Consider the following 27,635-nt stretch of genomic DNA (forward strand, 5'->3'; position numbering starts at 1 on the left):
GGTCATTTACCAAACTAATTTATACTTAAATAACAAACAAAACATTTTTCTACATATATAGTATTCATTTGTTATATCTGTGTCCATATTGTCCATGAGTTTCTACTAGGTAGACCATATGGTTCAGGAGAAAATATGCCTAATGCACTTAAAAAAAGAATAAGCATATAATCAACAATGGCATTATTTCTGCAACCCTTCCAAATATTAACATTTTCACAACTGCCACCAGTTTGACCCCAAAAAAATGGACAAAAATTAAATAAATATTGACATAGTAAAATAAATAAGTGTGTAAAAAAAAAAGAAAGATAAATGATATTTCATGCATAAGCCCTCAGAGTAAACACCATCGTTATTCACTGTTGATGGTTTATATTTAGGATAATATTTTACAGCTCTGTCATTTTATTTATTTCATATATTTTACGGCCACACAGAGGGGCAGAGATAATTACAGACACCTGTGATAATATGAAGTACCCAAAAGAGGCCACTAAATGTCATCATATACATTTTCCCACAAAACTTGAAAGTTAACAAAATTCTGGTAGTTTACTCGAAAACTTAGTTCCCAGTTATATACCCTCTCTTTGCAACCCTACTCACAAATCAGACGTTTTCCTTCACTTTGGCGAGGACAATTGTGAGGAAAGTAACAACAAGTCATGGGGAAAGTTGTGTAAGTGCATGTAAGCACTTTTAACAAACATAACATCCTGTAGTAATTAGCATGCAAGGCGCAGCATGGCGACAGAATTGGCCGGCTTCAATCAGCCTGAAGCCACTTCAGCACACTGCATAGACACCTCCTGAGCTGCATTCTTCAATAAACGTCACAGGAGAAGATGATCGCAACGCAAATTAAGTTACGTGCCAAGCTTAAAAGGCTTACATATACATGTGATGGAAATATTGAACAATGGCGACTGTGGTGAGAAAAAAAAAAAACAGGCTTCTGTATATAATCTGTCTTGATGAAACAAATTAATTTGAAATGAATGCAATTAGGTGATAAATCTATCTAGATGCAGGAATCAAGTTTTATTTTTAATTTATCAGCGTTTATGTCCGCTTGTTCTCATGTTGTCGTTTTGGTCTCATCTCCTTCGCTCCGTGTGTGCAACTTCCCATGTACACACACACACACACACACTTCCCCCTGCCACTCACGAGAGATCATGTCTTCCTCTCTGACAAGCGGTTTCAACACGATATTTGTATTTGAGGTCTGGTCCAACAGAAATGGTCATATGGACACCGAAACCCATTGTGTGGAGAAGGAAACCTTCCTATCAATACTCTTTTTATATCTCAACTCCTCAAATTGCGCAGAGCAGACACTACTAAAACGGGAGTATCAATGAACATTGATTCTGGTAAGTTAATGCTCAGACAGAAGGGTGTGTTCAAAAACAATTAAAACTGTTCTACCTTTTTAGCTAGCAAATAAATACAAGTTGGCTAAACTTGAAATATAAAGATTAGCTGGCTCCTCGCTAGCATGTGGGCTTGTGCTTGAGAGATTGTTTATGAGACCTGTGTTAATTAAGCAATACAGCACGAGGGGGTGTGGTATATTGGCCATATAACACAAACCCCAGAGGTGCCTTATTGCTATTATAAACTGGTTACCAACGTAATTAGAACAGTAAAAAGTTATTTTGGGTCATACCCGTGGTATACGGTCTGATATACCATGGCTTTCAGCCAATCAGCATTCATGGCTCGAACAACCCCGTTAAAATGTTTATATAATGCCACTACAAGAAGTTAGTCATTATTAGTGACTGTGCATTATGCATGGTTCTGGTTAAACTTGTAACAAAAAGGTATTTTCAAAGACAGACTTGAAAGATCGATCAGTGATTATTGAAAAAAAGCAGGTTAAACTATTTTGATAAAATAATTACATTATTAGTGGGTCTTATGGTTGAGGAAGTCATATTTAGCCTAGGTATAATTTCACAAGCCCTGAATTCATTAGATTATTGTTGACTGTTTGAAATGCAGTGCATTTGACCTTTAATTGTGCGAACAACCTTCTTGGATATATATTGTGAATCACCCATAAGTTTGTAAAAACTCGATATATGATTTTAAGGCCATTATCGTCCAGTCCTATGAGAAACACACGGTGCAGTGAGAATGAAACAAACCCAAAGTGAAAAGCTGGCATACAGTAAGTAGCCCAAACAACAAGCACTGCAGGAACCAAGGGCATGTGGGCTATAGAGCGGGGGGCCAGGAGGGAAATGACAGACTGCTGTTCAACTCCATTAGCTGCTATGTGAGAGGGGTGCATCTAGCAGCACACGACCTGTGAAGAATCTTAGATCTCGCTTTATCTTGGAATGGGAATGCCACATTAATTCTTGGGAACTGTAATCTCTCAAGCAAATCAAATTACTCTCATTAACTGCAGAAGAAAACTGCCTCTGTAATAAGTATGTATGAAAAAGTATTTATTACCAATAATCACCTCTTTAACATGAGCCAGCTTACAACAGCTTTTATTTTTGCTGATTACGTTTAAAAATGAGAAACAGGAAGGCCGTGTGTGTGAACACACACACACACACACACACACACACACACACACACACACACACACACACACACACACACACGTGTCTGTGATACAGTGATTAAAGGGGAGGGTATAGAGATACAGTGCTTTAGGGGCCTTTGAGAGGACATGCCTTACCTAGTCATAAAAGCACACCTCGGTCTTTAGGCCAGTGCCAGAATCCCTCTCAATGGGTTCGCTTGGAGGTGAATCACTAGAGAATTTACATGTAAAGCAGCCCGTGTCATCAGCCAAGCAGTGCCTGCACACAAAGCTGTCCATGGCAACTCAGTACACAGTCACTGACCGCTACATATTTGAGAATGTTTGTGCGGATCATTGCCAGACTCAGTGCAGACACTAGCATAACAATGCTATTTCTGAATCATAGACAGCTGCTGACATTGTTTCAGCTCAACTCATTTACATAATTTTGGTCGTCTGAAAGCCCAGTGCGAATAACAGAGTCAAAAAATACATTTGCATTATGCATTTCTGCAAATAGAGAAAAACAAACGGATACTTGTATACTTTATCACTATGCAGGGAGTGAACTCTTTGCTCTCATTCCAGGATACGACATCATTACTTCAAGTAAATGTTGCCAAGTATAATTGCTCTGCTCGTAAACATAGCAGACACAGATATCTTCTCTATTTGAAGATCTGAAGTTTTTCCCCCAGAAAATTGTCAATTAATTACATGAAAAAAAAGGTAGAAAAAGTAAGAAAATACATAAAAAAGATGATAAATATGAATTTCCTCCATGAAATCAATTATAATTTGAGGTCAGTGGTTAATTCATTTACAGGCTTAGCATAATTACCTGTTTTTCCCTCATTTACTTACATTTACATTTTAGTCATTTAGCAGACGCTCTTATCCAGAGTGACTTACAGGAGCAATTAGCATTAAGTGCCTTGCTTAAGGGCACATCGACAGATTTCTCACCTACTCTGCTCGGCCATTCGAACCAGCGACCTTTCGGTTACTGGCTCAACGGTCTTAACCGGTAGGCTACCTGCTACCCTGAGACACTGCTATCCCTGCTATTCAAGTAACACACACCAGTGATTATTAAAATTCAACATCTATTCCAGGGGGAACGTGTCTTTCAGAATACAATGCAGAACTATGGAATACACCAAAGCAAAACCCTGTAGTATGCCATGAAGAATTATCAAATCAAATTCTTATTAGTCACATGCTCCGAATACAACACCTTACAGTGGAATGCTTACTTACGAGCCTCTAACCAACAGTGCAGTTTAAAAAAATATGGATAAGAGATAAAAGTAACAAGTAATTAAAGAGCAGCAGTAAAAAACTAACAATATATACAGGGTGGTGCAGGTACAGAGTCAATGTGCGGGGGCAATGCAAATAGTCTGGGTAGCCATTTGACTAGATGTTCAAGAGTCTTATGGCTTGGGGGTAGAAGCTGGTTAGAAGCCTCTTGGACCTAGACTTGGTGCTCCGGTACTGGTTGCCATGCGATAGCAGAGAGACCCGTAAATGACTTGGGTGGCTGGAGTCTTTGACAATTTTTAGGGCCTTTCTCTGACACTGCCTGGTATAGAGGTCCTGGACGGCAGGAAGCTTGGCCCCAGTGATGTACTGGGCCGTTCGCAATACCCTCTGTAGCGCCTTGCGGTCAGAGGCTGAGCAGTTGCAATACCAGGCAGTGATGCTCTCGTTGGTGCAGCTGTAGAACCTTTTGAGGATCTGAGGACCCATGCCAAATCTTTTCAGTCTCCTGAGGCGGAATAGGTTTTGTCGTGCCCGCTTCACGACAGTCTTGGTGTGCTTGGACCATGTTAGTTTGTTGGTGATGTGGACACCAAGGAACTTGAAGCTCTCAACCTGCTCCACTGCAGCCCCGTTGATGAGAATGGGGGCGTGCTTGGTCCTCCTTTTCCTGTAGTCCACAATCATCTCCTTTGTCTTGATCACGTTGAGGGAGAGGTTGTTGTCCTGGCATCACACGGCCAGGTCTCTGACCACCTCCCTATAGGCTGTCTCATTGTTGTCGGTGATCAGGCCTACCACTGACGTGTCATCTGCAAATTTAATGATGGTGTTGGAGTCGTGTCTGGCTGTGCAGTCCTGAGTGAACAGGGAGTACAGGAGGGGGCTGAGCACACACCCCTGAGGGGCCCCTGTGTTGAGGATCAGCGTGGCGGATGTGTTGTTACCTACCCTCACCACCTGGGGGCGGCCCGTCAGGAAGTCCAGGATTCAAGTTGCAGAGGGAGGTGTTTAGTCCTTAGCTTATTGATGAACTTTGAGGGCACTATGGCGTTGAACACTGAGCTGTAGTCAATGAATAGCATTCAAACATAGGTGTTCCTTCTGTCCAGGTGGGAAAGGGCAGTGTGGAGTGCAATAGAGATTGCATCATCTGTGGATCTGTTGGGGCGGTATGCAAATTGGAGTGGGTCTAGTGTTTCTGGGATGATGGTGTTGATGTGAGCCATGACCAGCCCTTTAAAGCACTTTATGGCTACAGACGTGAATGGCAAGTCACCTTAGTGTTCGTGGGCAAAGGCACTATGGTGGTCTGCTTAAAACATGTTGGTATTACAGACTCGGACAGGGAGAGGTTGAAAATGTCAGTGAAGACACTTGCTAGTTGGTCAAACGCATGCTCACAGTACACGTCCTGGTAATCAGTCTGGCCCTGCGGCCTTGTGAATGTTGACCTGTCTAAAGATCTTACTCACATCGGCTACAGAGAGCGTGATCACACAGTCTTCCGGTACAGCTGGTGCTCTCATGCACGTTTCAGTGTTATCTTCCTCGAAGCGAGCGTGGAAGTAGTTTAATTCATCTGGTAGGCTCGTGTCACTGGGAAGCTCTCGGCTGTGCTTCCCTTTGTAGTCTGTAATGGTTGGCTAGCCCTGCCACATCATCCGACGAGCATCAGAGCTGTTGTAGTACGACTCGATCTAAGTTCTGTATTTCCGCTTTGCCTGTTTGATGGTTCGTCGGAGGGCATAGCGGGATTTCTTATAAGCTTCCGGGTTAGAGTCCCGATCCTTGACAGCGGCAGCTCTAGCCTTTAGCTCAGTGCTGCCTGTAATCCATGTCTTCTGGCTGGGGTATGTACGTATGGTCACTGTGGGGGCGACGTCATCGATTCACTTATTGATGAAGCCATGTTAGCACCTATCACTAGAACGTAATGTAATATCAAACTATTCCTCCAGATACTAGAGTGTCTATACAGCACACATGCTCTACAAAAGCCAGGATTTAATTCTGTATAAAAACTGTATGTCAATAATTTAGTTTAGCTAGTGCATCAGTATCCCAGTGCAGCTAGCAGTGACTGGGGTTTGGCAGCAGGACAAAGTAAGGCAGAGCTGCCCCATGGCTACAGCTCTCCTATAACTTCTCAACCTGCCCATCAAAGAGGACCCACCCCCCGCCCGCCTGCCTGTGCATGGCGTCTCCTGTGATTCATGCTGGGCAGGTGAGACAGACAGCAAGGGGGGACTCAGGTATTTACAGTAGCAGGACTGGAGGGGATGTGGTGAGACAGTGAGGAGTGGCACACAAACTTGTGATCTGTGACTATGCATCATAGCAAAAGAAATGAGCTATTCTGCAAGGGTGTTCGTTATAAAAATGATACTGCTTTACACATAAATATTGACAAATTGGCACCCTCAAAAGGAGTTTAAATATGAATAGGTGGGGTTATTTATTGTGTTTTAACACACGAGTTCCACCCCAGTGAGACACACTGCAGAATATTGCATAAACACTTTGTAAACATGCAGCTGTTAAGATAATTATTTTGATTACGGGACTCTCAAGGCTTTCTTCACCTCCTCAACATCTGTTTGGAATATGGGGCAAAAACGAAATTCTGGCTAGAGCTCAGGTGGTTTAAATAGAACACACACACTTCTACACACACACTTCTGTGTATAAACATCAATTTTTCCCCTCTAGCTCGGTGGCGAGTCAGCGAAAAGGCAGAAGCTGCAGCTCCCCACAGTACAGTCCACCTGCCAGGAAGAGATCCTTTTCTGTTCTCTCCTCCAGCCAGACCTGGCCCAGAGAGATGCCGGAAGACTGGGAGAGAAGCAAAGACATGCTGTTGTTGGATTCTCTATCATGTACTGCACAGAGCAGAGGGCAAGGGACAGTAGGCCCTTTATCTATGGGATATACCAACGTAGAGCTAGGAAAGACATTATATAGAATCACGAGATGCTGTCTCATGTTATAGTGCACCAGTGCTTCATGGATGGATCTACGTAACAAATACTGTAGATGAAAGTAACAAACAAATAAGACATTTGGTAGAATATGCTAGCTAATATGCAAGCACTGTAGGTTATTCCACTACAGGTAGTGTTGGCTCTGTAGCAGTGACCCAGGCTGTTGGAGAGAGCAGAGGGAAGGGAAGGTGTGGGATAACCCAGCAGCCAGGCAGGCACACTCCTCACCCCCTAATCCAACTGGCCGTTTCTCAATTTCACACATCACTCTGACACTTTTACATTAGAAACACAGCCCTCTCGTGATTAAAATATTTTTCTCCATTCTCTCGCTCCCTCCTACTCTATGGCGAGGGAGGTAATGAGAGATGGGTGTCCATTTCCCAGTCTCTTTTCTTTCCCGCCAAATCAACCGCAAATAACCCACAAGCCTTTGAACCCCATCTTGATTTTGCTCTTTAGATAAGGACAATACTTATTGTGTTCATTGCGCTTGAGAGCGACGGCGGGGAGTACAAAGTCACTCCAAGATATAGACAAATACAGCACAAAATAGACAGGTTCATCTGCCTGAACTCAAAGGACAATTTCAAGTGAACTCATGGAGATGAGCAAATATGGTGACACTGCAGCACCAGCTCGGGACCTCTCATCAAATGGAGGGAAAAAAACAAATGTTGTAACTTTATTCAAAATCCCCTCATACTGGTTCAGTATGTGTGCATGTTAAATATGTGTTGAAGTTCCTTTGTATACCATAACCCTGGTTTGAAAGGGTAAAGCAGGAAATGGACTAAACAAACATAGCTGGTGGAGCTCACATAGAGCCTCCCCTGACGCAATAGAACCCCGCAATGAATTCCCAACATGCATCAGTGTGCTGTAGCCCTGGTGATGCCCTCGGTTGTGATTGTGCAGGGGGAGGCTGAGGAGTACAGAGTATTTACTGATGCGGTTATCTTGTCCTGTGACAGGCAGAATCAATCAATCACCACACCGTGGCTCGGCTCCGCCGCGCATTCCAGGCACAGCCCCTCGCTTCTGGGGGAGGAGATGGCAGTGTTAGCCAAGCCAAATTTGATCAACCAATGCAGTTCCCCTGTGCCACAGCTATCTGGGATGAAGATGCTATTATCTGGACGTGAGCAAAGTGATGAAGACAGCAGAGAGAGAGAGAAGTCCAGGTGGATCTTAGCTTCCTCTTAAAGGCACAGCGCCTCTGTTCTGGGAGCATGGGGAATACATGACAGTGTGTGACACCGCTGTTGCCTCTCTTGTACAGATCAAGGCGCCAAGCATTTCTATGCTGAAGACAAGCTTGAATGAATTATCAGAACGTGTATTTAAAAAAATCTAACTTGTCCGTCTACCACAATTACATACCAATTAAAGACACAATCCTGGGAGATACTCCTCAAACTGACATTTCACATCAATCAATCAAATGTATTTTATAAAGCCCTTTTTACATCAGCGGTTGTCACAAAGTGCTTATACAGAAACCCAGCCTAAAACCCCAAACGGCAAGCAATGCAGATGTAGATGTAATTCCTTAAACAGATTTAATGACATGCATGAACGTTTTTATGGAGGGAACTACGTTTGCATTTAGCAATGAGGGAAAATGAGTGTTTAGACTGCAGATAAGGGCTGGTAATTCAGAGCTCTATATTTATGCTTCAGATTTATCCAATTCAAAATACCATCTTTCTGATTCTAACTTTTTTTTGCATGTTAATGTTTAATAAGGGACCGTGGCTATCCATGGGCACAATTATTAAATATCCACAGAGATATTTGTTTTTTTTATAAATCATACTCTCAATTTTGTACTTATCTGATTTATACATGGGTTGGTCGTTTAACAACCAAACTGTTGTGTGCGCAACCAAAGGGCAAAACACATGGGGTTGGCTTCGATTGTTGAAACATGTCAACTATACTTTGTCTCCAATGTTCATTGAAAACATTAATGCATTTCCACAATGAGCACTTGTTATCTCTCAAATACTACACTACAGTTATTAGTTAGCTAGCTAGCTAGCGGATTTTCGCCATTTCAGTATAGACGTGGCATCAGTCCAAAATCAATCTAAACAAGACATGGTATCAAGAACGAAATAAAACTAGCTGAAACAAGCCACGTACGATTCCCCAAATGGCAGCTTCTTGTTATTGTTGCCAGCCATCTCGCCATCAGAATCACAAAAACATATGGACTTCTGCCCCATTGAAGCGTGCACAAAGTTTTCGTCAAGTTGTCAGCTAACCCGTCTATAGGAAATGGCTTTAAGACCTGTGCCTTTTAGCCAGTCATATCCTCAATAACAGACATAATCCAATGGTTGCCAGGGAATGTTGCTTATGGAGAAACGACAATTGCATCAATATAGTAATTAACAGATTGTTTATAACGTTGGCATGTATCATGATATGCCATAATGTCACAACACGGATTAGCCTGTTTCAAGCGGCAATGATTACACAAATGTTTATCTGAGGCCCGACAAAAAGAAAATTGACTGCTTGCATAATTATGAAGAATATTACACAAGTGGAGTAGTGGGGATTGTTATATGGGAGGAAGTTGTGTCGATAAGTGCAGACATTAGGGAAATTACTATACCTCTCTCACACACGCACGCACGCACGCGCGCACACACACACACACACACACACACACACACACACACACACACACACACACACACACACACACACACACACACACACACACACACACACACACACACACACACACACACACACACACACACACACACACACTTCCAGAAGTATCAGCCACAGCAATGTGTTTGCATATGAACACTGGCAAAACCTGCACACACACACACAATTGCATAAAACAAGATAGCTTATGCATTGTAAATGTCCACACAACTACATTACACAGACAAAGGCCCTTTAGGTTTTATATGCCAGTTTAACGTTTATGTGAAATACAAATCATGATTTACATTTTTTTAAACAAAAAAAATAACAGCATAAAATTGCTTTGTGTCGTGAATATTGACAGAGCAATCTATTCCACCTTCTATTAATGTTCTAGTGTGACAAATGTAGATGTTGAGAAGATACAGTACCAGTCAAACGTCTAATAAATATTTATGTAAATATACAGTACCATTCAAAAGTCTAATAAATATATATGTACAGCACCAGTCAAAAGTCTAATAAATACATAAATATATATATACAGTACCAGTCAAATGTCTAATAAATATATATGTATATAAACACTACCAGTCAAAAGTTTGGACACACCTACTCATTCAATGATTTTTCTTTATTTTTACTAATTTCTACATTGTAGAATAATAGTGAAGAATATCATTTGTTTAACAATTTTCTTAGTTACTACATGTGTGTGTGTGTGTCTATATGTGTTATTTCATAGTTTTGATGTGTTATTTCATAGTTTTGATGTCTTCACTATTATTCTACAATGTAGAAAATAGTAAAAATTAAGAAAAACCCTGGAATGAGTAGGTGTGTCCAAACTTTTTACTGGTACTGGATGTATGTATGTACAGTGGGGCAAAAAAGTATTTAGTCAGCCACCAATTGTGCAAGTTCTCCCACTTAAAAGGATGAGAGAGGCCTGTAATTTTCATCATAGGTACACTTCAGCTCTGACAGACAAATTTAGAAGAAAAAAATCCAGAAAATCACATTCATTTTTTATGAATTTATTGCAAATTATAGTGGAAAATAAGTATTTGGTCACCTATATACAAGCAAGATTTCTAGCTCTCACAGAACTGTAACTTGTTCTTTAAGAGGCTCCTCTTTCCACCACTCATTACCTGTATTAATGGCACCTGTTTGAACTTGTTATTAGTATAAAAAGACACCTGTCCACAACAGTCACACTCCAAACTCCACTATGGCCAAGACCAAAGAGCTGTCAAATTGTAGACCTGCACCAGGCTGGGAAGACTGAAACTGCAATAGGTAAGCAGCTTGGTTTGAAGAAATCAACTGTGGGAGCAATTATTAGGAAATGGAAGACATACAAGACCACTGATAATCTCCCTCGATCTGGAGCTCCACGCAAGATCTCACCCCGTGGGGTCAAAATGATCACAAGAATGGTGAGCAAAAATCCCAGAACCACACGGGGGGACCTAGTGAATGACCTGCAGAGAGCTGGGACCAAAGTAACAAAGCCTACCATCAGTAACACACTACGCCGCCAGGGACTCAAATCCTGCAGTGCCAGACGTACTGGCTTAAGCAGGGGGACACATGTCCAGGCCCGTCTGAAGTTTGCTAGAGAGCATTTGGATGATCCAGAAGAAGATTGGGAGAATGTCATATGGTCAGATGAAAAGAAAACATAACTTTTTGGTAAAAACTCAACTCGTCGTGTTTGGAGGACAAAGAATGCTGAGTTGCATCCAAAGAACACCATACCTACTGTGAAGCATGGGGGTGGAAACATCATGCTTTGGGGCTGTTTTTCTGCAAAGGGACCAGGATGACTGATCCGTGTAAAGGAAAGAATGAATGGGGCCAAGTATCATGAGATTTTGAGTGAAAACCTCCTTCCATAAGCAAGGGCATTGAAGATGAAACATGGCTGGGTCTTTCAGCATGACAATGATCCCAAACACACCGCCCGGGCAACGGAGTGGTTTCGTAAGAAGCATTTCAAGGTCCTGGAGTGGCCTAGCCAGTCTCCAGATCTCAACCCCATAGAACATCTTTGGAGGGAGTTGAAAGTCCGTATTGCCCAGCAACAGCCCCAAAACATCACTGATCTAGAGGAGATCTGCATGGAGAAATGGGCCAAAATACCAGAAACAGTGTGTGAAAACCTTGTGAAGACTTACAGAAAACGTTTGACCTCTGACATTGCCAACAAAGGGTATTTAACAAAGTATTAAGATCAACTTTTGTTATTGACCAAATACTTATGTTCCACCATAATTTGCAAATAAATTCATTAAAAACCCTACAATGTGATTTTCTGGATTTTTTTTCTCATTTTTGTCTGTCATAGTTGAAGTGTACCTATGATGAAAATTACAGGCCTCTCATCTTTTTAAGTGGGAGAACTTGCACAATTGGTGGCTGACTAAATACGTTTTTTGCCCCACTGTATGTATGTATGTATGTATGTATGTATGTATGTATGTATGTATGTATGTATGTATGTATGTATGTATGTATGCATGTATGTGTGTATGGGTGTATTTATTTTAAGTTTTGACTGGCACTGTACGTGTTGTGTGACTAGTGGGTAACAGTTCGTTTACCTGTAGCTGGATGGCAGCTGACAGCAGCCTCTCTCTCTGGAGCATGGTACTGATGGAGCCTGTCACTTCCCTACCGTATGAATCCCTCCCAGATGACTCCTGTTGGACATGGACATACCCCACTGCCGTTCCCATGCTCTCCCTTCACCCGAGCAGACAGACAGATGGACAGGTAGGGCCTGCTCTAAACAACTCTTTTAAACATTTGCTCAGAAGAAGCGCTCCCTTTTGTCCAGCCCCTGTATCCTAATGCATGTCAGCCAGCTCTAATCAAGCAGAAAATGGTCATAAATATTTCTTTCTGCTAGATTTCACATTCGCATTTCACATAGGGACATGATATTTTCCCCCTACCTCCGGGGAGCACCTAACGCAAAAACAAGTTTCTTATATTCAAGGCTCATGTTCCTTTAGTATAATGCAGAACATATTCCCAGCGCGGGAGAAAACGGGAAGCGAGAGAGGAAAAAAAGGGGAGAAAACAAGCATAAAGCCCTGTCTTATTTTCTGTGCCATTTACTGGCTAGTACTTTCATAGCCATCCCATTACATCATGTCAGAGATTGTAAACAACTAAATAACAACAGCGCAGTGGAGCCCACAGCTAGAAAGCAACACAACACAACATGCATCCCTGTGTTCCAGTGGGGCTCCCGCCCGGCATCCTCACAGTGGAGAAAACATTTGTTTTTATTTGTCCATTTAAATAATATATATCTTTTTTTATTAAGAGAGAGAGAGAAAGAGCGAATGAGGATTTATACTGGTGGTGCTGTGGGTGACTATTTATGGCAGCCGTCATTCACAGGATGCTGGGGTGCCATCACTTTTCTTTATGATGAGACATCACATCGTAGACGCAACATATCATTCTCTAAATGGTATACAACCATTCAGCTGCACACGCAGGCCCCTCGCCATTTTTCTCTCAAATAGAGGCCACGTCACTCCCGAACGCATCGGAGGTCATTATTAAATCACTGATACATACATCGATGGGAGACGAGACAAGTCAAATCATCCAATGTGCTCTGAAAGGAGGCAGAGTGAGGGTTCACACAGACATATATTTACCTCTATAGGTAATCAATTGATTTTAGGAGTCAGTTATTTGTCATATTGTCTTTTCATGATAGCAAGGGAAAATCATGTTGAATACAGACTTAATAATGTCTCATTGTCCATTCCACTACTCATAACCTGCCACCATACAAACCCTGAGAAACGTGGTCTCCCTACCACCACTAACAGCCTCTACGTTTATTGAGATCCTAATGTCCTGCGTGTAGAGACCAAGGTCAGTTCGCCATGTATCTCCATTACAGCACAGCATAGTGACTGTGCTGAATGAAGCCGACACACGTCTGTGCTGCTCATTTTTATGGCCCATCCTACGGAGGCCATTTCCCAGCTAGTGAGTGCATCATAAGCATTAGGATCATAGCTAGTGATGCTGGGGAGACTGTCAGTGGTGTAACGGGTTAAAAATAAAAAGAAGGATTTCCCAAAGCCTCTGCACTCCCAATGTTACTAACCAAGGAGGTTCAAAAGTCACACAAAACAAGCTCACTGCTCTATTCTTCGACAGAGAGAATTGATGTGTAGAGCAGGGAAACAAGAAGGTGGGGGAGATAATAGAAAAATCTCTCTGGTTCTTTCTCAAGCACCTTCATCACCATTTAGCAGCTAAACCGTTTAGAGGCATTCTGAGCCCTTTAACCCAATGAGTCCCACCATAACGCCAGTGTGATTTGGACTTCTAACCCCTTTTAAACATGGTGTTTTTTCTATTTCTTCTGCATACCAACCATTAGTCTGTGTGATTAACGGGAGCTGAGCTAGAGCGATGTTTGTGAAACAAGGGCGGATCCTGAAGGGGTCCGGGGCCGTTTACATTTTTTTTTTTTACAAAACCTTCTGAAGAGTCCGAATGGTTTGATCTACAAACTACTAAAAGCTATCTATGAAAAGCTGAGACGCTCACGAACACGCACATGTAACATGTTTATGACGCTCACAAGCTACACAACAGCCATTAGAAGGTAAGCGGTTCTTCTACATAGAAGATCATAGGAAATCCCAGGACATAGTGTCTATAATACTGTAATAAATTCACATAGTTGCAGACAGGTGTCCCCGCTGACGAGGCGCCTAGCCCTTTAAACAGCTTGGAAAATTCCAGAAAATAATGTCATGGCTTTAGAAGCTTCAGATAGGCTAACTGACATCATTTGAGTCAATTGGAGGTGTACCTGTGGGTATATTTCAAGGCCTACCTTGGTGCCTCTTTGCTTGACATCATGGGAAAATCAAAAGAAATCAGCCAAGACCTCAGAAAAAAAATGGTACACCTCCATAAGTCTGGTTCATCCTTGGGAGCAATTTCCAAACGCCTGAAGGCACCACGTTCATCTGTACAAACAATAGTACGCAAGTATAAACACAATAAGACCATATCCACAATAAAACATGTCCTAGATCGACATAACCTGAAAGGAAGAAACCACTGCTTCAAAACCGCCATAAAAAAAAGCCAGACTATGGTTTGCAACTGCACATGGGGACAAAGATCATACTTTTTGTAGAAATGTCCTCTGGTCTGATGAAACAAAAATAGAATTGTTTGGCCATAATGACCATCGTTATGTTTGGAGGAAAAAGGGGGAGGCAGCATCATGTTGTGGAGGTGCTTTGCTGCAGGAGGGACTGGTGCACTTCACAAAATAGATGGCATCATGAGGCGGGAAAATTATGTGGATATATTGAAGCAACATCTCAAGACATCAGTCAGGAAGTTAAAGCTTGGTCGCAAATGGGTCTTCCAAATGGACAATGACCCCAAGCATACTTCCAAAGTTGTGGCAAAATGGCTTAAGGACAACAAAGTCAAGGTATTGAATTGGCCATCACAAAGCACTGACCTCAATCCTATAGAAGATTTGTGGGCAGAACTGAAAAAGCGTGTGCGAGCAAGGAGGCCTACAAACCTGACTCAGTTACACCAGCTCTGTCAGGAGGAATGGGCCAAAATTCACCCAACGTATTGTGGGAAGCTTGTGGAAGGCTACCTGAAACGTCTGACCCAAGTTAAACAATTTAAAGGCAATGCTACCAAATACTAATTGAGTGTATGTAAACTTCTGACTTACTGGGAATGTGATGATAGAAATAAAAGCTGAAATAAATCTCTCTTTACTGTTATTCTGCCATTTCCCATTCTTAAAATAAAGTGGTGATCCTAACTGACCTAAAACAGGGAATCTTTACTAAGATTAAATGTCAGCAATTGTGAAAAACTGAGTTTAAATGTATTTGGCTAAGATGTATGAAAACCTCCGACTTCAACTGTAAATTAAAATATTATTTTTGCTGGGGTCTCTGGACTGACAGGGTTAATGGCCCAATGTAGCCGTTTTCATTTTAATATCAAATAATTTCTGGGTAACAATTAAGCACCTTACTGTAATAGATTTCCATTAAAAAACTGCTTCTCAAGCAATAATTTTGCTAGGACTGTCTAGGAGTGATCTGAGTTGGGAAGGGAAAACTGAAAACTAGCTGTTATTGGCAGAGAGGTTTGGAACTCTCTTTGTTATTTGTATATTATCCAATTTAACGCATGGTGATGTCACCATGGAAAGCTGAACCTCCTGCCCATGCAAATCTGCTGATTAGAAGGTCCTGTGTAGATAGTTGCAATTTCCTGAAAATGCTATCAGGAAATAACACTGATTACATTGTTTCACACTTTTACAGTGTTAGTTTCATCAGCTGTCGTACAACATGATACAAAACACACACAACAAAAAAAACTGAATTTTGACTGCACTGCGCCTTTAAGAAACAGGCGTCAGGCACATTCTTCACAAGGTGCTCTGGGGAGCAATATCACAGGCCTGCGTGCTAAACAGACGCCTGGCAGGAGTAAACAGGCGTTGTGCTGCCATCACTTTGCTCCCCTCCAGTCTCCAGCTCTTCCCTCTCTGTCACCTGGGCCCAGCCTGCCCAGTCTCAGCACCGAGGTCTGACGGCGTGAATGAACATTGACGTCTGTTATCCACAGTGATGCGTGTAGATTATGAATAAGACAGAAAAAGACAGTTTCACTACACCGCTTTTGCATTAGCAGGCTACTCTCTCGATTGGTAATGCCCTCCCCCACCCCCATCCCCAATACACACATATACACCCTCTCTATCTGTGTACTATCGTGGCCTCTGGAGCCCCAATAAATGCCTTAATCTGAGGCGAATGAAGCTACAAGGATTAGGCTTTTATTGAAACAAATAAGTGTTTTATTGGGAGAAAGCCCCAGTTTCAATTTCAATACCTCGTTTAAACCTTATCTGCCAAATCCTTAGGGCCCATTCTATGTTAATTGGATCTACATTGCACTTGCATTGGGGGTGTTAACATGCACAGCCTATGAATATTAATTACCCAGAAGTTTTCTGTGGAGAAAATACTTTCCTGATACATATTAATTCTATGAAGTTTTTAAAGTAGAGCTCTCATTAAAAATGTATAAGCCCTGTGCTTAAATGTTTTCCCAAGACGACGTGTGTATCTTTAACTTGATCCCTAATAAATTGGGCCAAATTGGCCATCCTAAAAGACTAGTTTCTCCGAAAAAGGCATTATTATTCAACTCGATGTAAACATTCCATTCCACTGAATAACGGGTTTTTGTTTAAACAGTGTTTTGACTATGGCTATTAAAACCTTTCATGTTAAGGCCTGTACTTTCCCAACCCAAGCCTCCCGAGTCCCTGTTAAAGCGGTTACTTGTTTACACCGCTAAACACACAATCTGCTCAACAAAAACAGACCAATATCAGTGTGTGTGTGTGTGTGTGTGTGTGTGTGCCTGTGTGTGTGTGTGTGTGTGTGTGTGTGCATATGCGTGTCTTGACTGTGAACATGTGGGGTTTGAGGGGTAAGTTTGTGGGTATGCGGGTATTATGCATTTAGTCAAAAACCCTCGCAACGGTTCAGCCCTTCCAATAAGCCATTGAACACTGAACCAATACAGACGTGTTTCCCTGTCTGCCTCTCCACACCAGCTGCTCCAGACACCTGCTCAGAAGTTTAGAGTTCCCCTCTTCAGCACTAACACAGAGACACGCCATCAAAGACCATCCGGGCGCCACACAATGAGAGCCACTTCACGCTTCCTAATGATACCAGCATACAGGCGCATCATTTACATAGGAAGCAGTGGCCACACTGACCCAACATAACACACTTCTGAGGGCTTTCTTTAAAGAGGGGCGTGGAGGGGTGAAGGGGGAGGGGAGCACCGTTACATCATCCTGATAAATACGGGATGCACAACAATACACCTTCCACTCTACTACAACCCCTCCCCTCCACACACACGCACACACCGCTAACTCCTCCTTTAATGTCTTTTTTCCAGGCGCTGACTGTTTGACCTGAAATCCATTATCCCCCATGTTTCTTTTCATGTGGCCGGGGTGAGCTGCAGTACAGTAGTGAATGACTTACCTTGCAGCGCTGCTGTCTTGTTGGGGCATGGGGGAAGTGAAGAGGCTCTCTGATTACCTCATTGTGAAACAACTCCTCAGACCCCCCCCTCTCTCCCCCTCCTGCCCACATGAAACAGGTCGGGGAGGGGGTGTAAACAGGATGTCAACCCATGGAACAGTCAACTATTTTAAACTCGGGGGTATGGCATGGTATGCACACATGCAACGTGTACTTCATCTCTTTCTGCTGCTGCTTGCCCGGCGGGCTGAAAGGACATGCTGGAGGTAGACTCAACAAAATGGATGAGTTCATGAGCTGGCCATTTTGGAATGTAGCCATAGGGAGAGGTTCTGCTATTGAGGTTACCTTCAAAACACATGAAGAACAAAACTAAACAAGACATGACAAAAGGCTTCAGAAGTCATAGCATGCTAGACTAAACAGATCTCTCTTTCCCTGGGAGAGAAATATATTGCATGTAACAATTAACTTGACTCAAAAAGCAATATGGTTCAATTGCGGAAGGCTTAGGCCTCGACAAAAACAGTGTTGAAGTTTTATTTTCTACAGGTAACTGACAAAATAAAGGAAACCCCAACACAAAGTGTTTTAATAGTATGTTGGGTCACCACGAGCCAGAACAGCTTCAATGCACCTTGGCATAGATTCAACAAGTGTCTGCAACTCTATTGGAGGGATGCGACACCATTATTCCACGATACGTTTTTGCTGATGGAGGTGGAGAACGCCGTCTCAGGCGCCGCTCCAGAATCTCCCGAAGTGTTCAATTGGGTAAACTTCGAATCGCTCATTTACTCAAGTGTTTCCATCATTTTGGCAGTTACCTGTACATACAAGCACAGTACTGTTCAATTTCCACCTCCATCAGTATGATTATTAATCAGATCACACGTCAATTGCCAAACCCACCAAAGAAATTCAGCCTGTAATAAAACTGTCATCCGCTCCACTATAAAGACAGATGTTGTGAGTTGTGTGATAACATAATTAAACTGTTCTGTGAGGGATTCCATAAAATTATTCAAATTGGAAGAGCACTATAATTTTACCAATAAAGCAATTTAGGGCAATATGTAGTGTCATAACACTGATGTTATCCGTTCCCCCAGATTTACAATAAGTTGCAGCCCCTACCGTCCCTAGCCCGATCTGACAGACATAAAGCAGTGTGTATCCTTTCAACATGATCCTCTCTGAGATGGGAGAGTGTGTGTGTGTGTGTGTGTGTGTGTGTGTGTGTGTGTGTGTGTGTGTGTGTGTGTGTGTGTGTGTGTGTGTGTGTGTGTGTGTGTGTGTGTGTGTGTGCAGCAACCCTCAGCAAGGAAACACATTGAGAGAATAATGCGCCATAGCTCTTGGACACCAACCACACAGAGAAACCTTCCCTTTATCATACGCATTAGCTATGCAGCACTGAGCAGATATACAGCTATGAGAAAATACAAAGATGCTCAATTCAATTCAAATGTGTGGTGATAAGGAGCGTTTTCTCCTTTCTTGTAATGTATTTCAACTGAGGAAGCTGCTTGTGGTTCTCTTCCACTGAACTCCACAGTCGAGTGCACACAATCAGCAGCCAACCATCCCAGCAGCGTGAGAGCTGCTTTGCGCTCTCCTTTGACCTGATGCTGTTAACCTCTCTCATCTAAGTAAGTCTCCGACTGACCAGAACAGAGGCCGCAGCAGCCCTGGCCCTGCTGTACTGTACCTGTCTGTCCTACAGTAGTCTGGAAACGGGAGAAAGTCATGTGAGTCTGCTTATCGCTTAGCATTTCCTCCTCTGGTGTGTGCACCTCAATGCAGAGTTCAGCGACGGACGGACGGACGGACGGACCGGACAGGCTGAGCTGAATGCGTGTGCGCACATCTCGCTCGCTCTCTCTCTCTCTCTTCCACCGTGTCCATAAGGGACCTTGTAAGGTTTGCATTATGCAAACAGCGAACCTGTGCCTGCTCAGCTCTTTCCGCTGTTACGTGTGAAGAGCCAGTGTCGTCTCTCCCTTTTGCACACGCAACGCTACAGTACGGATGGCCCTTCTCCGTCAGAGAGGGAGAACAAACTCCCATCATGGTTTGCCTTATCTTGTGACTTGCAAAAAAAGCTTTAGAGCATTTGTCTGACAAAAAAAGCCTGGATGGATGTTTCTGCAATAGAGGAAAAGCAATGCTTCATCCGGCTGTTGTTCTTTTTCTGATAATATTGTTGGAATGTATTTTGTATCACTGAGGAACGATGATATTTAAGGAATCTCTCCAACTTGATTAAAAGGACACTTCTAAGAGACAGGATATTAATATTTAATAGTCCACAGTCATATCAGCTGAACCCAATTCCTAGCAGAATAATCAATTGTTTTGCTCAAACATGCAAGAGATTACTGCCTAAATGAACCATAAATCACTACCAACAGCAGTATATGTAGGAACTTGAATGTGCTGGATGGAGTCAACAGCAGCACAAAATACTGCAGTATCTAAATGTTCAATCGCGTCATCGCTGTGACTGCCTGCCTGTTGATGTGGCTGGCTGCATCTGGTCTGTTCTATTACGTGACTTCTCCTTTGGCCATCAGAACTTCCTCTTGCAAAATCAGTAACAACAAAACAAACCGAAAAGCCACACATTTCTAGCTATTGCATAAACACAGCCCTTTTTACATATTTGTCTTCATAATTTCTATCATCATTCATTTCCTCATGAAAGGGACTTGGTGAAAACCACAACTTCTGCACAAGCAGCAAGAAAGTTTAGCGACAACATAAAAAAAGTAGTCATATTTTCAAAAAGTATAGGGTGTAAACCTTCTGTTTGGTTGACACAACATTACCCAACATTTATCTACCAAATGGGTACATTTTGGTTCAAACAGAAAATGTCCATACAGTGAACCTCTTTAGATGTTTGGGCTGATTTAAAAATCTCTGAACCGACATCAACAAAGCACAAAGCAGAAACATCTGAATGACCCCTAGACTTTCTAACACAAAAGCAACAAATAAAAGTTGCACATGGCAAAAGCCTAGATGAAATTGCACAAATATGAGCAAATAAATACTCAAGCTATTTCTCAAAAAAGAAAAATAGAATAAAGATTTTGTTCTCCGAAAAAATGCCAATAAGGGGGAACTACTTTAATTGTAGATTTAGATAAGCCATGCGAGCACCTTGCTGTTGAGGTATTCCAGCCCAATATTTGACTTACTAATAAAGATGTTTAAACCAAGCTTATGGTCCACTTCCCCCAAATCTGACTGGTCGACAAGATGAATTCCCCTGTCAGAATCAAGATGATCAAACAGATTACAATTATTTTATCCCCTATCTTTATTAATGAGCACTGTCTTTCATAGTTATGTTCCCTAATAAGAATAAATGATATGCCACCCCCAGGTTTGTTGTTCACCCTGACTCAGGGGATATATTCGCACTTTGAGTCAGAGAAAATTCTAGATTGATTTCTACATCACCAAAAGGGAAATGGTGTCTTGGATGATTCTCAGAGAACAAAGACACAGAAGCCAACATGTCTGTCAGGTTATATTAGTGCAACCAGCAAAGAAAACGTAAACGACAGACTGCAAAATGCCACAAAAGTAAAAGTTATCAAGTAATTGAGCGAAGATCTTAATGCCCATGCGACAATTAACATGGTTCATGATGCATGAGTGAAAATCCTGGGTTAGCCTAATGGGAGAATAAAAAGACAGGCGCATTCCCCCAGAATCCTCTACTGGTAAGTACCCTATCAAAGGAGAGCGTCAGGAGCGGAGAATGAGACATCTCGTCCTTCATCCCAAACCATGCACCATTTATCACACAGAACAATGAATCTATCCGCCTTCCTCTCTCCGTCCCCATCATCAACCGCATGGTACGCCACAGAAATTAACCATGGGCTTGGTTCAAAAGGACAAACAGAAAGAAAACATGTGCTATTCAAATGCACAGGAAAACAATTATACAGGATTAAATTCACGAGTAAAGTTGTTGATTCTAAATTGTTTTCCTAAATGACTGATCTGAGAGAATCATTATTCAGTCCATATGACTAAAATAGAGACCAGTGCTGGATGTTTGGCTCTATTCTCGGGAGAAGGATTTTTTTTCTCTCTCTCCTTGGTGTCAAGTGCGCATCCATGACACTTCCCTGCTCTCCCTCTCATCTGCCTCACATTCATCAAAGTTGTAACCCCTGTTGTCTTTGCAGAGCGAATCAGAATGCGCCCCTGGCAAAGAATGAAGGAAAAGTCAACAGGAATTAAGTTTCAGTGCAACTGTTTACTCAACTGTGGCTTGCAGTTATTGAAATGTTATCCACGGTTTTGTGTGACTACTGCAGTAATGAATTCAGTATGGCTGTGATTTTCTCACTGACGACATACTCGTTTTGAGCTGGAAAAAGAGAGGGAGACAGCAGTGATGGAGGGGAGATAGGAGGGACAGACAGCTATGTGGAGTAGTGGGCCTACAGGTCTAACACTGAGACACAAGTAGAGTACATCCTTTTACGACTACTTGGATTTTTCTATTATTGCTGCTGGAGTTGCTGGAAAGCATGCATTTGCAACTTTGCGGGTGTTAATGTTATTGGCTTGAAACAAATATGTAATTTTTGGCATATTACTTCAAATGTGCTGTACGTGTTCAGAGGCTAATTTTCATGATAAGTGCTTCAAATGAATAAGATTGTATTATTTTCTTTGAGACAAAATGCATGATTTAGCATGGGACCTTACAGTATACCGATGTTGATAGATATGCTGTGACAACAGACAGCAACAAAAGAGGCTGTACATCATGACTAAACTGCTCCTGACAACAACCCCAGTCATTCTGTGATGGCACAATAGCATGAGACACAGTGATCTTTTCAATGCTGTTTCCTTAAACACACTGTCGCGTGGCACACATAACACTGACACCAACAGAAAGAGCTTGTCTGTTTGCCTCAAGTCTCAGATGGTGAAAATGTTTTGGGCTTTACTAATAATAAAGCTACCGCCATTCTTCGGGCCTCATTGGTCTGACACAGAGGAGTGTGGCATTAGTTGTGAGTGTGAGGCGTGTTTACAATGAGACAAGGGAAAACCCGGTCAACCCATTGGACAGCACAGCACTCAAACTGTCAGAGAATCGTGTGGCACCCACACACTTAAAATATGTTGACCTACCTTGATAAATATTTCACCAAAATGCAGATGCTGCATGCTACAATAAACATGTCCGCACCCAAACAACACAATCACTGAGCGAGGACTCCCCCCCCACTCTTAAAAAAAAATCTAAAACGCCCTCGAATATACATAAATGATTATAATAATGTGTTTATGCACTTTGGGACAGGATTAAATATTAACAGGCACTTTAGAGGTGGGCTAGGGACTGCTGTTCACATGGGTTCGTAACGACAGGTGTGAAGAGAGGAACCTAGTTGACCTGGTGCTGCTGGAGATGGATCAGGTCAGCTGCCGACGGGGTCGTCACGCTCCCGGGCCTCGCGTCCCTGGCTCCGCCCTCCACGCTCGCTGCTCCGTTCTGATTGGCCGGACCGTTGCTTGTCGCCTCCGTCCCAGATTCTTGCATCATGACTTCAAAACCTGAAGGAGCAGAGAGTAGGAGAAAAAGCTTCTAAAACAAGGCACAGTACAGGGGACACAGTACGTTTCAACCCAGGCCACACTTTTTCGTCCACGTTTATTACCGGTTTTCCTACTGGTTCATGCATGTCTGTTTCTTGTTTGTTTGCTTGCACTGTATTCAGCGAAGCAAACACACGCACACACCTCATAGACTCTCTTTCCACTGGGTGATGAACTAGTGTCTTGTTGTGTCTTTCCGGACCAGATACTTTACAAATGACAAGCCCATACTGGGTTGGAGGGAGGCGCATGGCTCAGGTTCTGTTAGTGTTCTCCTTCACGGCTGTGTAGAAGGCAGGGGATCGAAACACACATCTTGGAAGAACCCAACCTCAGTAAGGCAAAGCAGAGGAGCCCAAGAAAACACTCACCCTCACAAACAAAACACTTTCTATGGAAATGGGTATATTTACTTGTATGGTCCCAGAAGAACCACTGCAGAATGGCTTTTTAATGGGAAACAGGGCCAACGGGTGGGCCTGCCTGCCAAAGGATCTCCGCGAGAAACATCAATTTTAAAACCGAGTGAAAACACTGAAAACCTACAGGGGTGCTCAATTAACACCAACATGAGTCTACCAAAAATATGTTCTGTTATTACTTCATTTTAAAGAAGTATATGCTGTATTACAAAGGGCTATACACTGAGTGTACAAAATGTTAAGAACAGCTTCCTAATATTGAGTACCATGCCCTCATTGTCCCCCCATTTTGTCCTCAGAAAAGCCTCAATTTGTCGGGGGAAGGACTCTACAAGGTGTCAAAAGTTCAGAATGTTTTGTACACTCAGTGTATATGCTCTATAATTGCATATATTTCAATCTTTTTCTAAATAAACTAGATGGTAATTTAACATAAAGTAAAATTGGGGACTTGCTTTAGCTCTTTAAAATAATTTTTGTGGTAATGGAAGAAGTGTTATGATTTTAGATTCGAAAAACACAGAAGAAGTCAAAGATTTTCTACACAGTAAAATGTCAGTTGTTTTTAAGGAATTCGGTATTTTGGCAATCAAGCCCTTTATCTACTTCCGTTTTAAGGAAGTTGCTAACTGGCGTTAGCGCAATAGCTAGCACAATAACTGGATGTCTATGGTAACAGCTAGAAAGCATGCTAGCTGTTACCATAGAAGACCAGGCATTGTGCTAATGCTAGTTATCATTGGCTTGCGAAACTTCCTCTAATGTCCTTCATACTGGTCGCAGATACATAACAATGGTATCCACAAGTTCATCTGACTCAGGGGAAGCAGGTAAAGTGCTTCATTGACAAAATCCCGAAGTATCCATATTTCAGATTTGAATAGAAGTCGTATGTTTTTGTCTTAGATTTTGGGAAAGTGGTCAGAGTAACTGATTTGTGTCAAAAGTCACAATAGGCCTTTTCACACTGCATTGTTCTTAGCCACGAGCTCCAGGCTAGGCCATGATGCATTGGCAATTTTCTGGAACAGTGTTGCTGAGCAATGTTGCCAGCAATGTTTGCTGCAACATTATTCCATTGAAAATGATAAACTTTATATAATCTGGGGAATTTAGATTTGATCAGTAGCGCAACCAAGTGGGCAATTTATAGGAATCCTCCAATCAGAGTGCAGATATTGGTCATGTGATGAGTAGGCCGTTCTAAATTAATTTGGGAAACATGTTGGCAAAAGAAAATCAACTCCCTTTTGGAGTGAAATGTTGGCCATTCACGTCTCAAACGTGATCCATTTCAGAAAGCCAGGCGTATGTCGCACGTCACACTTCACTACTTAAATATATCCCATTTAGCAGACGCTTTTGTCCAAAGCGACTTACAAGTCGGCTGGGGCCACTACTTTTACATATGGGTGGTCCCAGCGGGAATCGAACCCACGACGCTTGGCGTTGCAAGCGCCATGCTCTACCGACTGAGCCACACAGGACTTCACAGGACTTCACAGGACTTCACAGGAGAGGCATTTGAACACATTTTTTATTTGTTTATACAGTACCAGTCAAAAGTTGACACACCTACTCATTCAAGGGTTTTTCTTTATTTGTACTATTTTCTACATTGTAGAATAATAATACGAAGACATTAAAACTATGAAATAACACATATGGAATCATGTAGTAACCGAAAAAGTGTTAAACAAATCAAAATATATTTTATATTATAGATTATTCACAGTAGCCACCCTTTGCCTTGATGACATTTTGCCTTGATGCCAGCTTTGCACACTCTTGACATTCTCTCAACCAGCTTCATGTGGTAGCCACCTGGAATGCATTTCAATTAACTGGTGTGCCTTGTTAAAAGTTCATGTGTGTCATTTCTTTCCTTCTTAATGCATTAGAGACAATAACAGCTCAAATAAGCAAAGAGAAAATAAAGTCCATCGTTACTTTGAGACATGGAGGTCGGTCAGTCGCAAAAACCACCAAGTGCTATGATGAAACTGGCTCTCATGAGGACCACCACAGGAAAGGAAGACCCAGAGTTACATCATATTAGTTTAACAGTTTTTTGGTTACTACATGATTCCATATTCAATAGGCCATAATTGTAACTGACTTGCCTAGTTAAAGAAAGGTTAAATAAAAAATAAATACGAAAATATGTCTTCACTATTATTCTAAAGTGCTAGGAAAGTGGTCAAAATGTCAGTTGTTAGTAAACAGTAAAAAAGAAAAAGGTGTGTTCATGTGAACACAACTGTATCATTAGAGTGGTAGAATATTTTGTTGTTCCAATATCAGATTTGGCAGAGAAGTAGAGGAATATTTCTAAGATGTCTAATTTATTCGGAGAGTGGTCAAAGTAGCTGTCAAAAGTGACATTGTTTTCAGTGAATAGAATAGAATGTTGGGAGTCATGTCACAATGCGACCTTTAGAATGCTGAGGAAATCCCATGAAAGTGGATGGAGGACAACAAGCTTAACAGTTTAAAACTATAAAAGATATCAAAAAGTTGTACACAAACAACTTAATCCAGAATGGTATACACGTTTTAAAGTTTGAACTGCGTTTCTAGCTTAAACGGTGTAGCATGGGTAGCGTTCAAAATAATAATAAGAAGCATGACGAAGATTTCAAGTGGGATGTTTGCTGCCGCAAGACCCATTAATAAACAGTTACTCAGCCGTACCTTTTGCATGTAAATTCTGAACACATCATTTTCTATTTTTCAAGTCCGTACTGCTTGTGATTTTGGTGATACAAAACCCAGACAGACATCCCCTCACCCTTCAGCCCCAAGCTCATACCCCCACTCCCTCCCCTCTCTCCTGGGATGAGTATGAACCGAACAACACCAATGCTTATCTGGGGCTGTATTCCTGAAATCAGTGGTGAGATTTACATCTTTTGTGTTGGTCACAAGCCTCACTGGTGCGGCGGCAGGCGACACGTCTAGTCGCCCGATTCCAGAGAAGTTAATGAAGCTGACCAAGTCAGGCAGGAGTAAATTAACTTGGCTGATTAATTATTTATATGAAGCAGAATAAATGCCCTTAAAACACTGGGCCTAATCATGAAAGGAGTTGAAAATGGGCATAAATGCAGATTTATAATGTTGCGTTTAAGGCGTGTAATAGGGAGGCCAGTATGTGTTAATGTGTACTCAACAGAGGGGCTGAGTCTCCTGAGATCCCCATCCAAACAAGAGACACAGCAGAACTAAGGCAGAGGGGCCACCATAGGGGACACTGTCTGACAGACATCAAATGTCCACATCTATTATGAGTAAATAAAATAAGCAAGATCACAACAACAATAAATAATATTACAGACGCTACTATTTTTTTGTGTTGAAATAAAGAATAATTTCTGTACTATTATCAAGTAGCAAAATCAGTAGCTACCACTATAATAATCAACACCATAGTGCACTATAATTTTAGATGCCTCTGTTTTTCTTGCAGGCCGAACATCCCAGTGACTCATCAGACACTGTGGTCTGCATTGGTTCATTTGTCATGTCACACCACCCACTCATCTCATTCTGAGCCCCTGCCTCTCTGTCTGCAGTTTGGGCCGAGGCTATGGGCTGTGTTCTCTGGATTGGACGCTCTGGGCTGGGTCCTCAAGCCTCCAGCTCGGCCCACTCTCTCTCCAGACAGATGTTGACCCGGCTCACCCCTTCAGTCTGGCACAGCCTCACTCCATAATGGGATTTTCTAAACAAGGAGCGAGCAATAGGAATACTGTGGGATGGGAGGGAGCCAGCTACAACTACATCTGCAGGGCCTGGCTGCTCAGCTCAGCTCATACAAACTCCCCTTCCTTCTGAAACACCAATTAGAAACACACATTCTCAGGCCAAATGAAATGTGATTTGAAATAAACCACATGCTGACGTTATTCACCCCCACTTCTTTTTCAAATAAAATATGTTTTTCCACACATAGAAAAGAATTGACTGAGTCTGTTTT

General features: G+C 42.1%; 1 protein-coding gene and 1 long non-coding RNA gene across 14 annotated transcripts in view; one reads left to right on the plus strand and one right to left on the minus strand.

Annotated features, from left to right (window-relative positions):
- Window positions 1–27,635, minus strand: part of foxp1b (forkhead box P1b) — a 206,943-nt gene that overhangs the window by 67,793 nt on the left and 111,515 nt on the right. For 12 of the 13 annotated variants that reach the window (XM_064968881.1, XM_064968880.1, XM_064968874.1 and 9 more), the window contains one exon: window positions 23,032–23,192. The exons of the other annotated variant lie outside the window; for it this stretch is intronic. In XM_064968881.1, coding sequence (XP_064824953.1) covers window positions 23,032–23,181 — 150 coding nt within the window. In that variant the 5' untranslated portion in view covers window positions 23,182–23,192. The remainder of the gene's footprint in view (window positions 1–23,031; window positions 23,193–27,635) is intronic. 13 annotated transcript variants of the gene reach the window in all.
- On the plus strand, window positions 1,182–27,618 carry LOC135542162 (uncharacterized). Its single transcript, XR_010456030.1, has 3 exons — window positions 1,182–1,379; window positions 12,090–12,255; window positions 27,126–27,618. It is a non-coding gene; the product is annotated as an uncharacterized LOC135542162 (long non-coding RNA).

Source organism: Oncorhynchus masou, chromosome 6, assembly GCF_036934945.1.
Source record: "Oncorhynchus masou masou isolate Uvic2021 chromosome 6, UVic_Omas_1.1, whole genome shotgun sequence".
NCBI classification, from domain to species: Eukaryota; Metazoa; Chordata; class Actinopteri; order Salmoniformes; family Salmonidae; genus Oncorhynchus; species Oncorhynchus masou.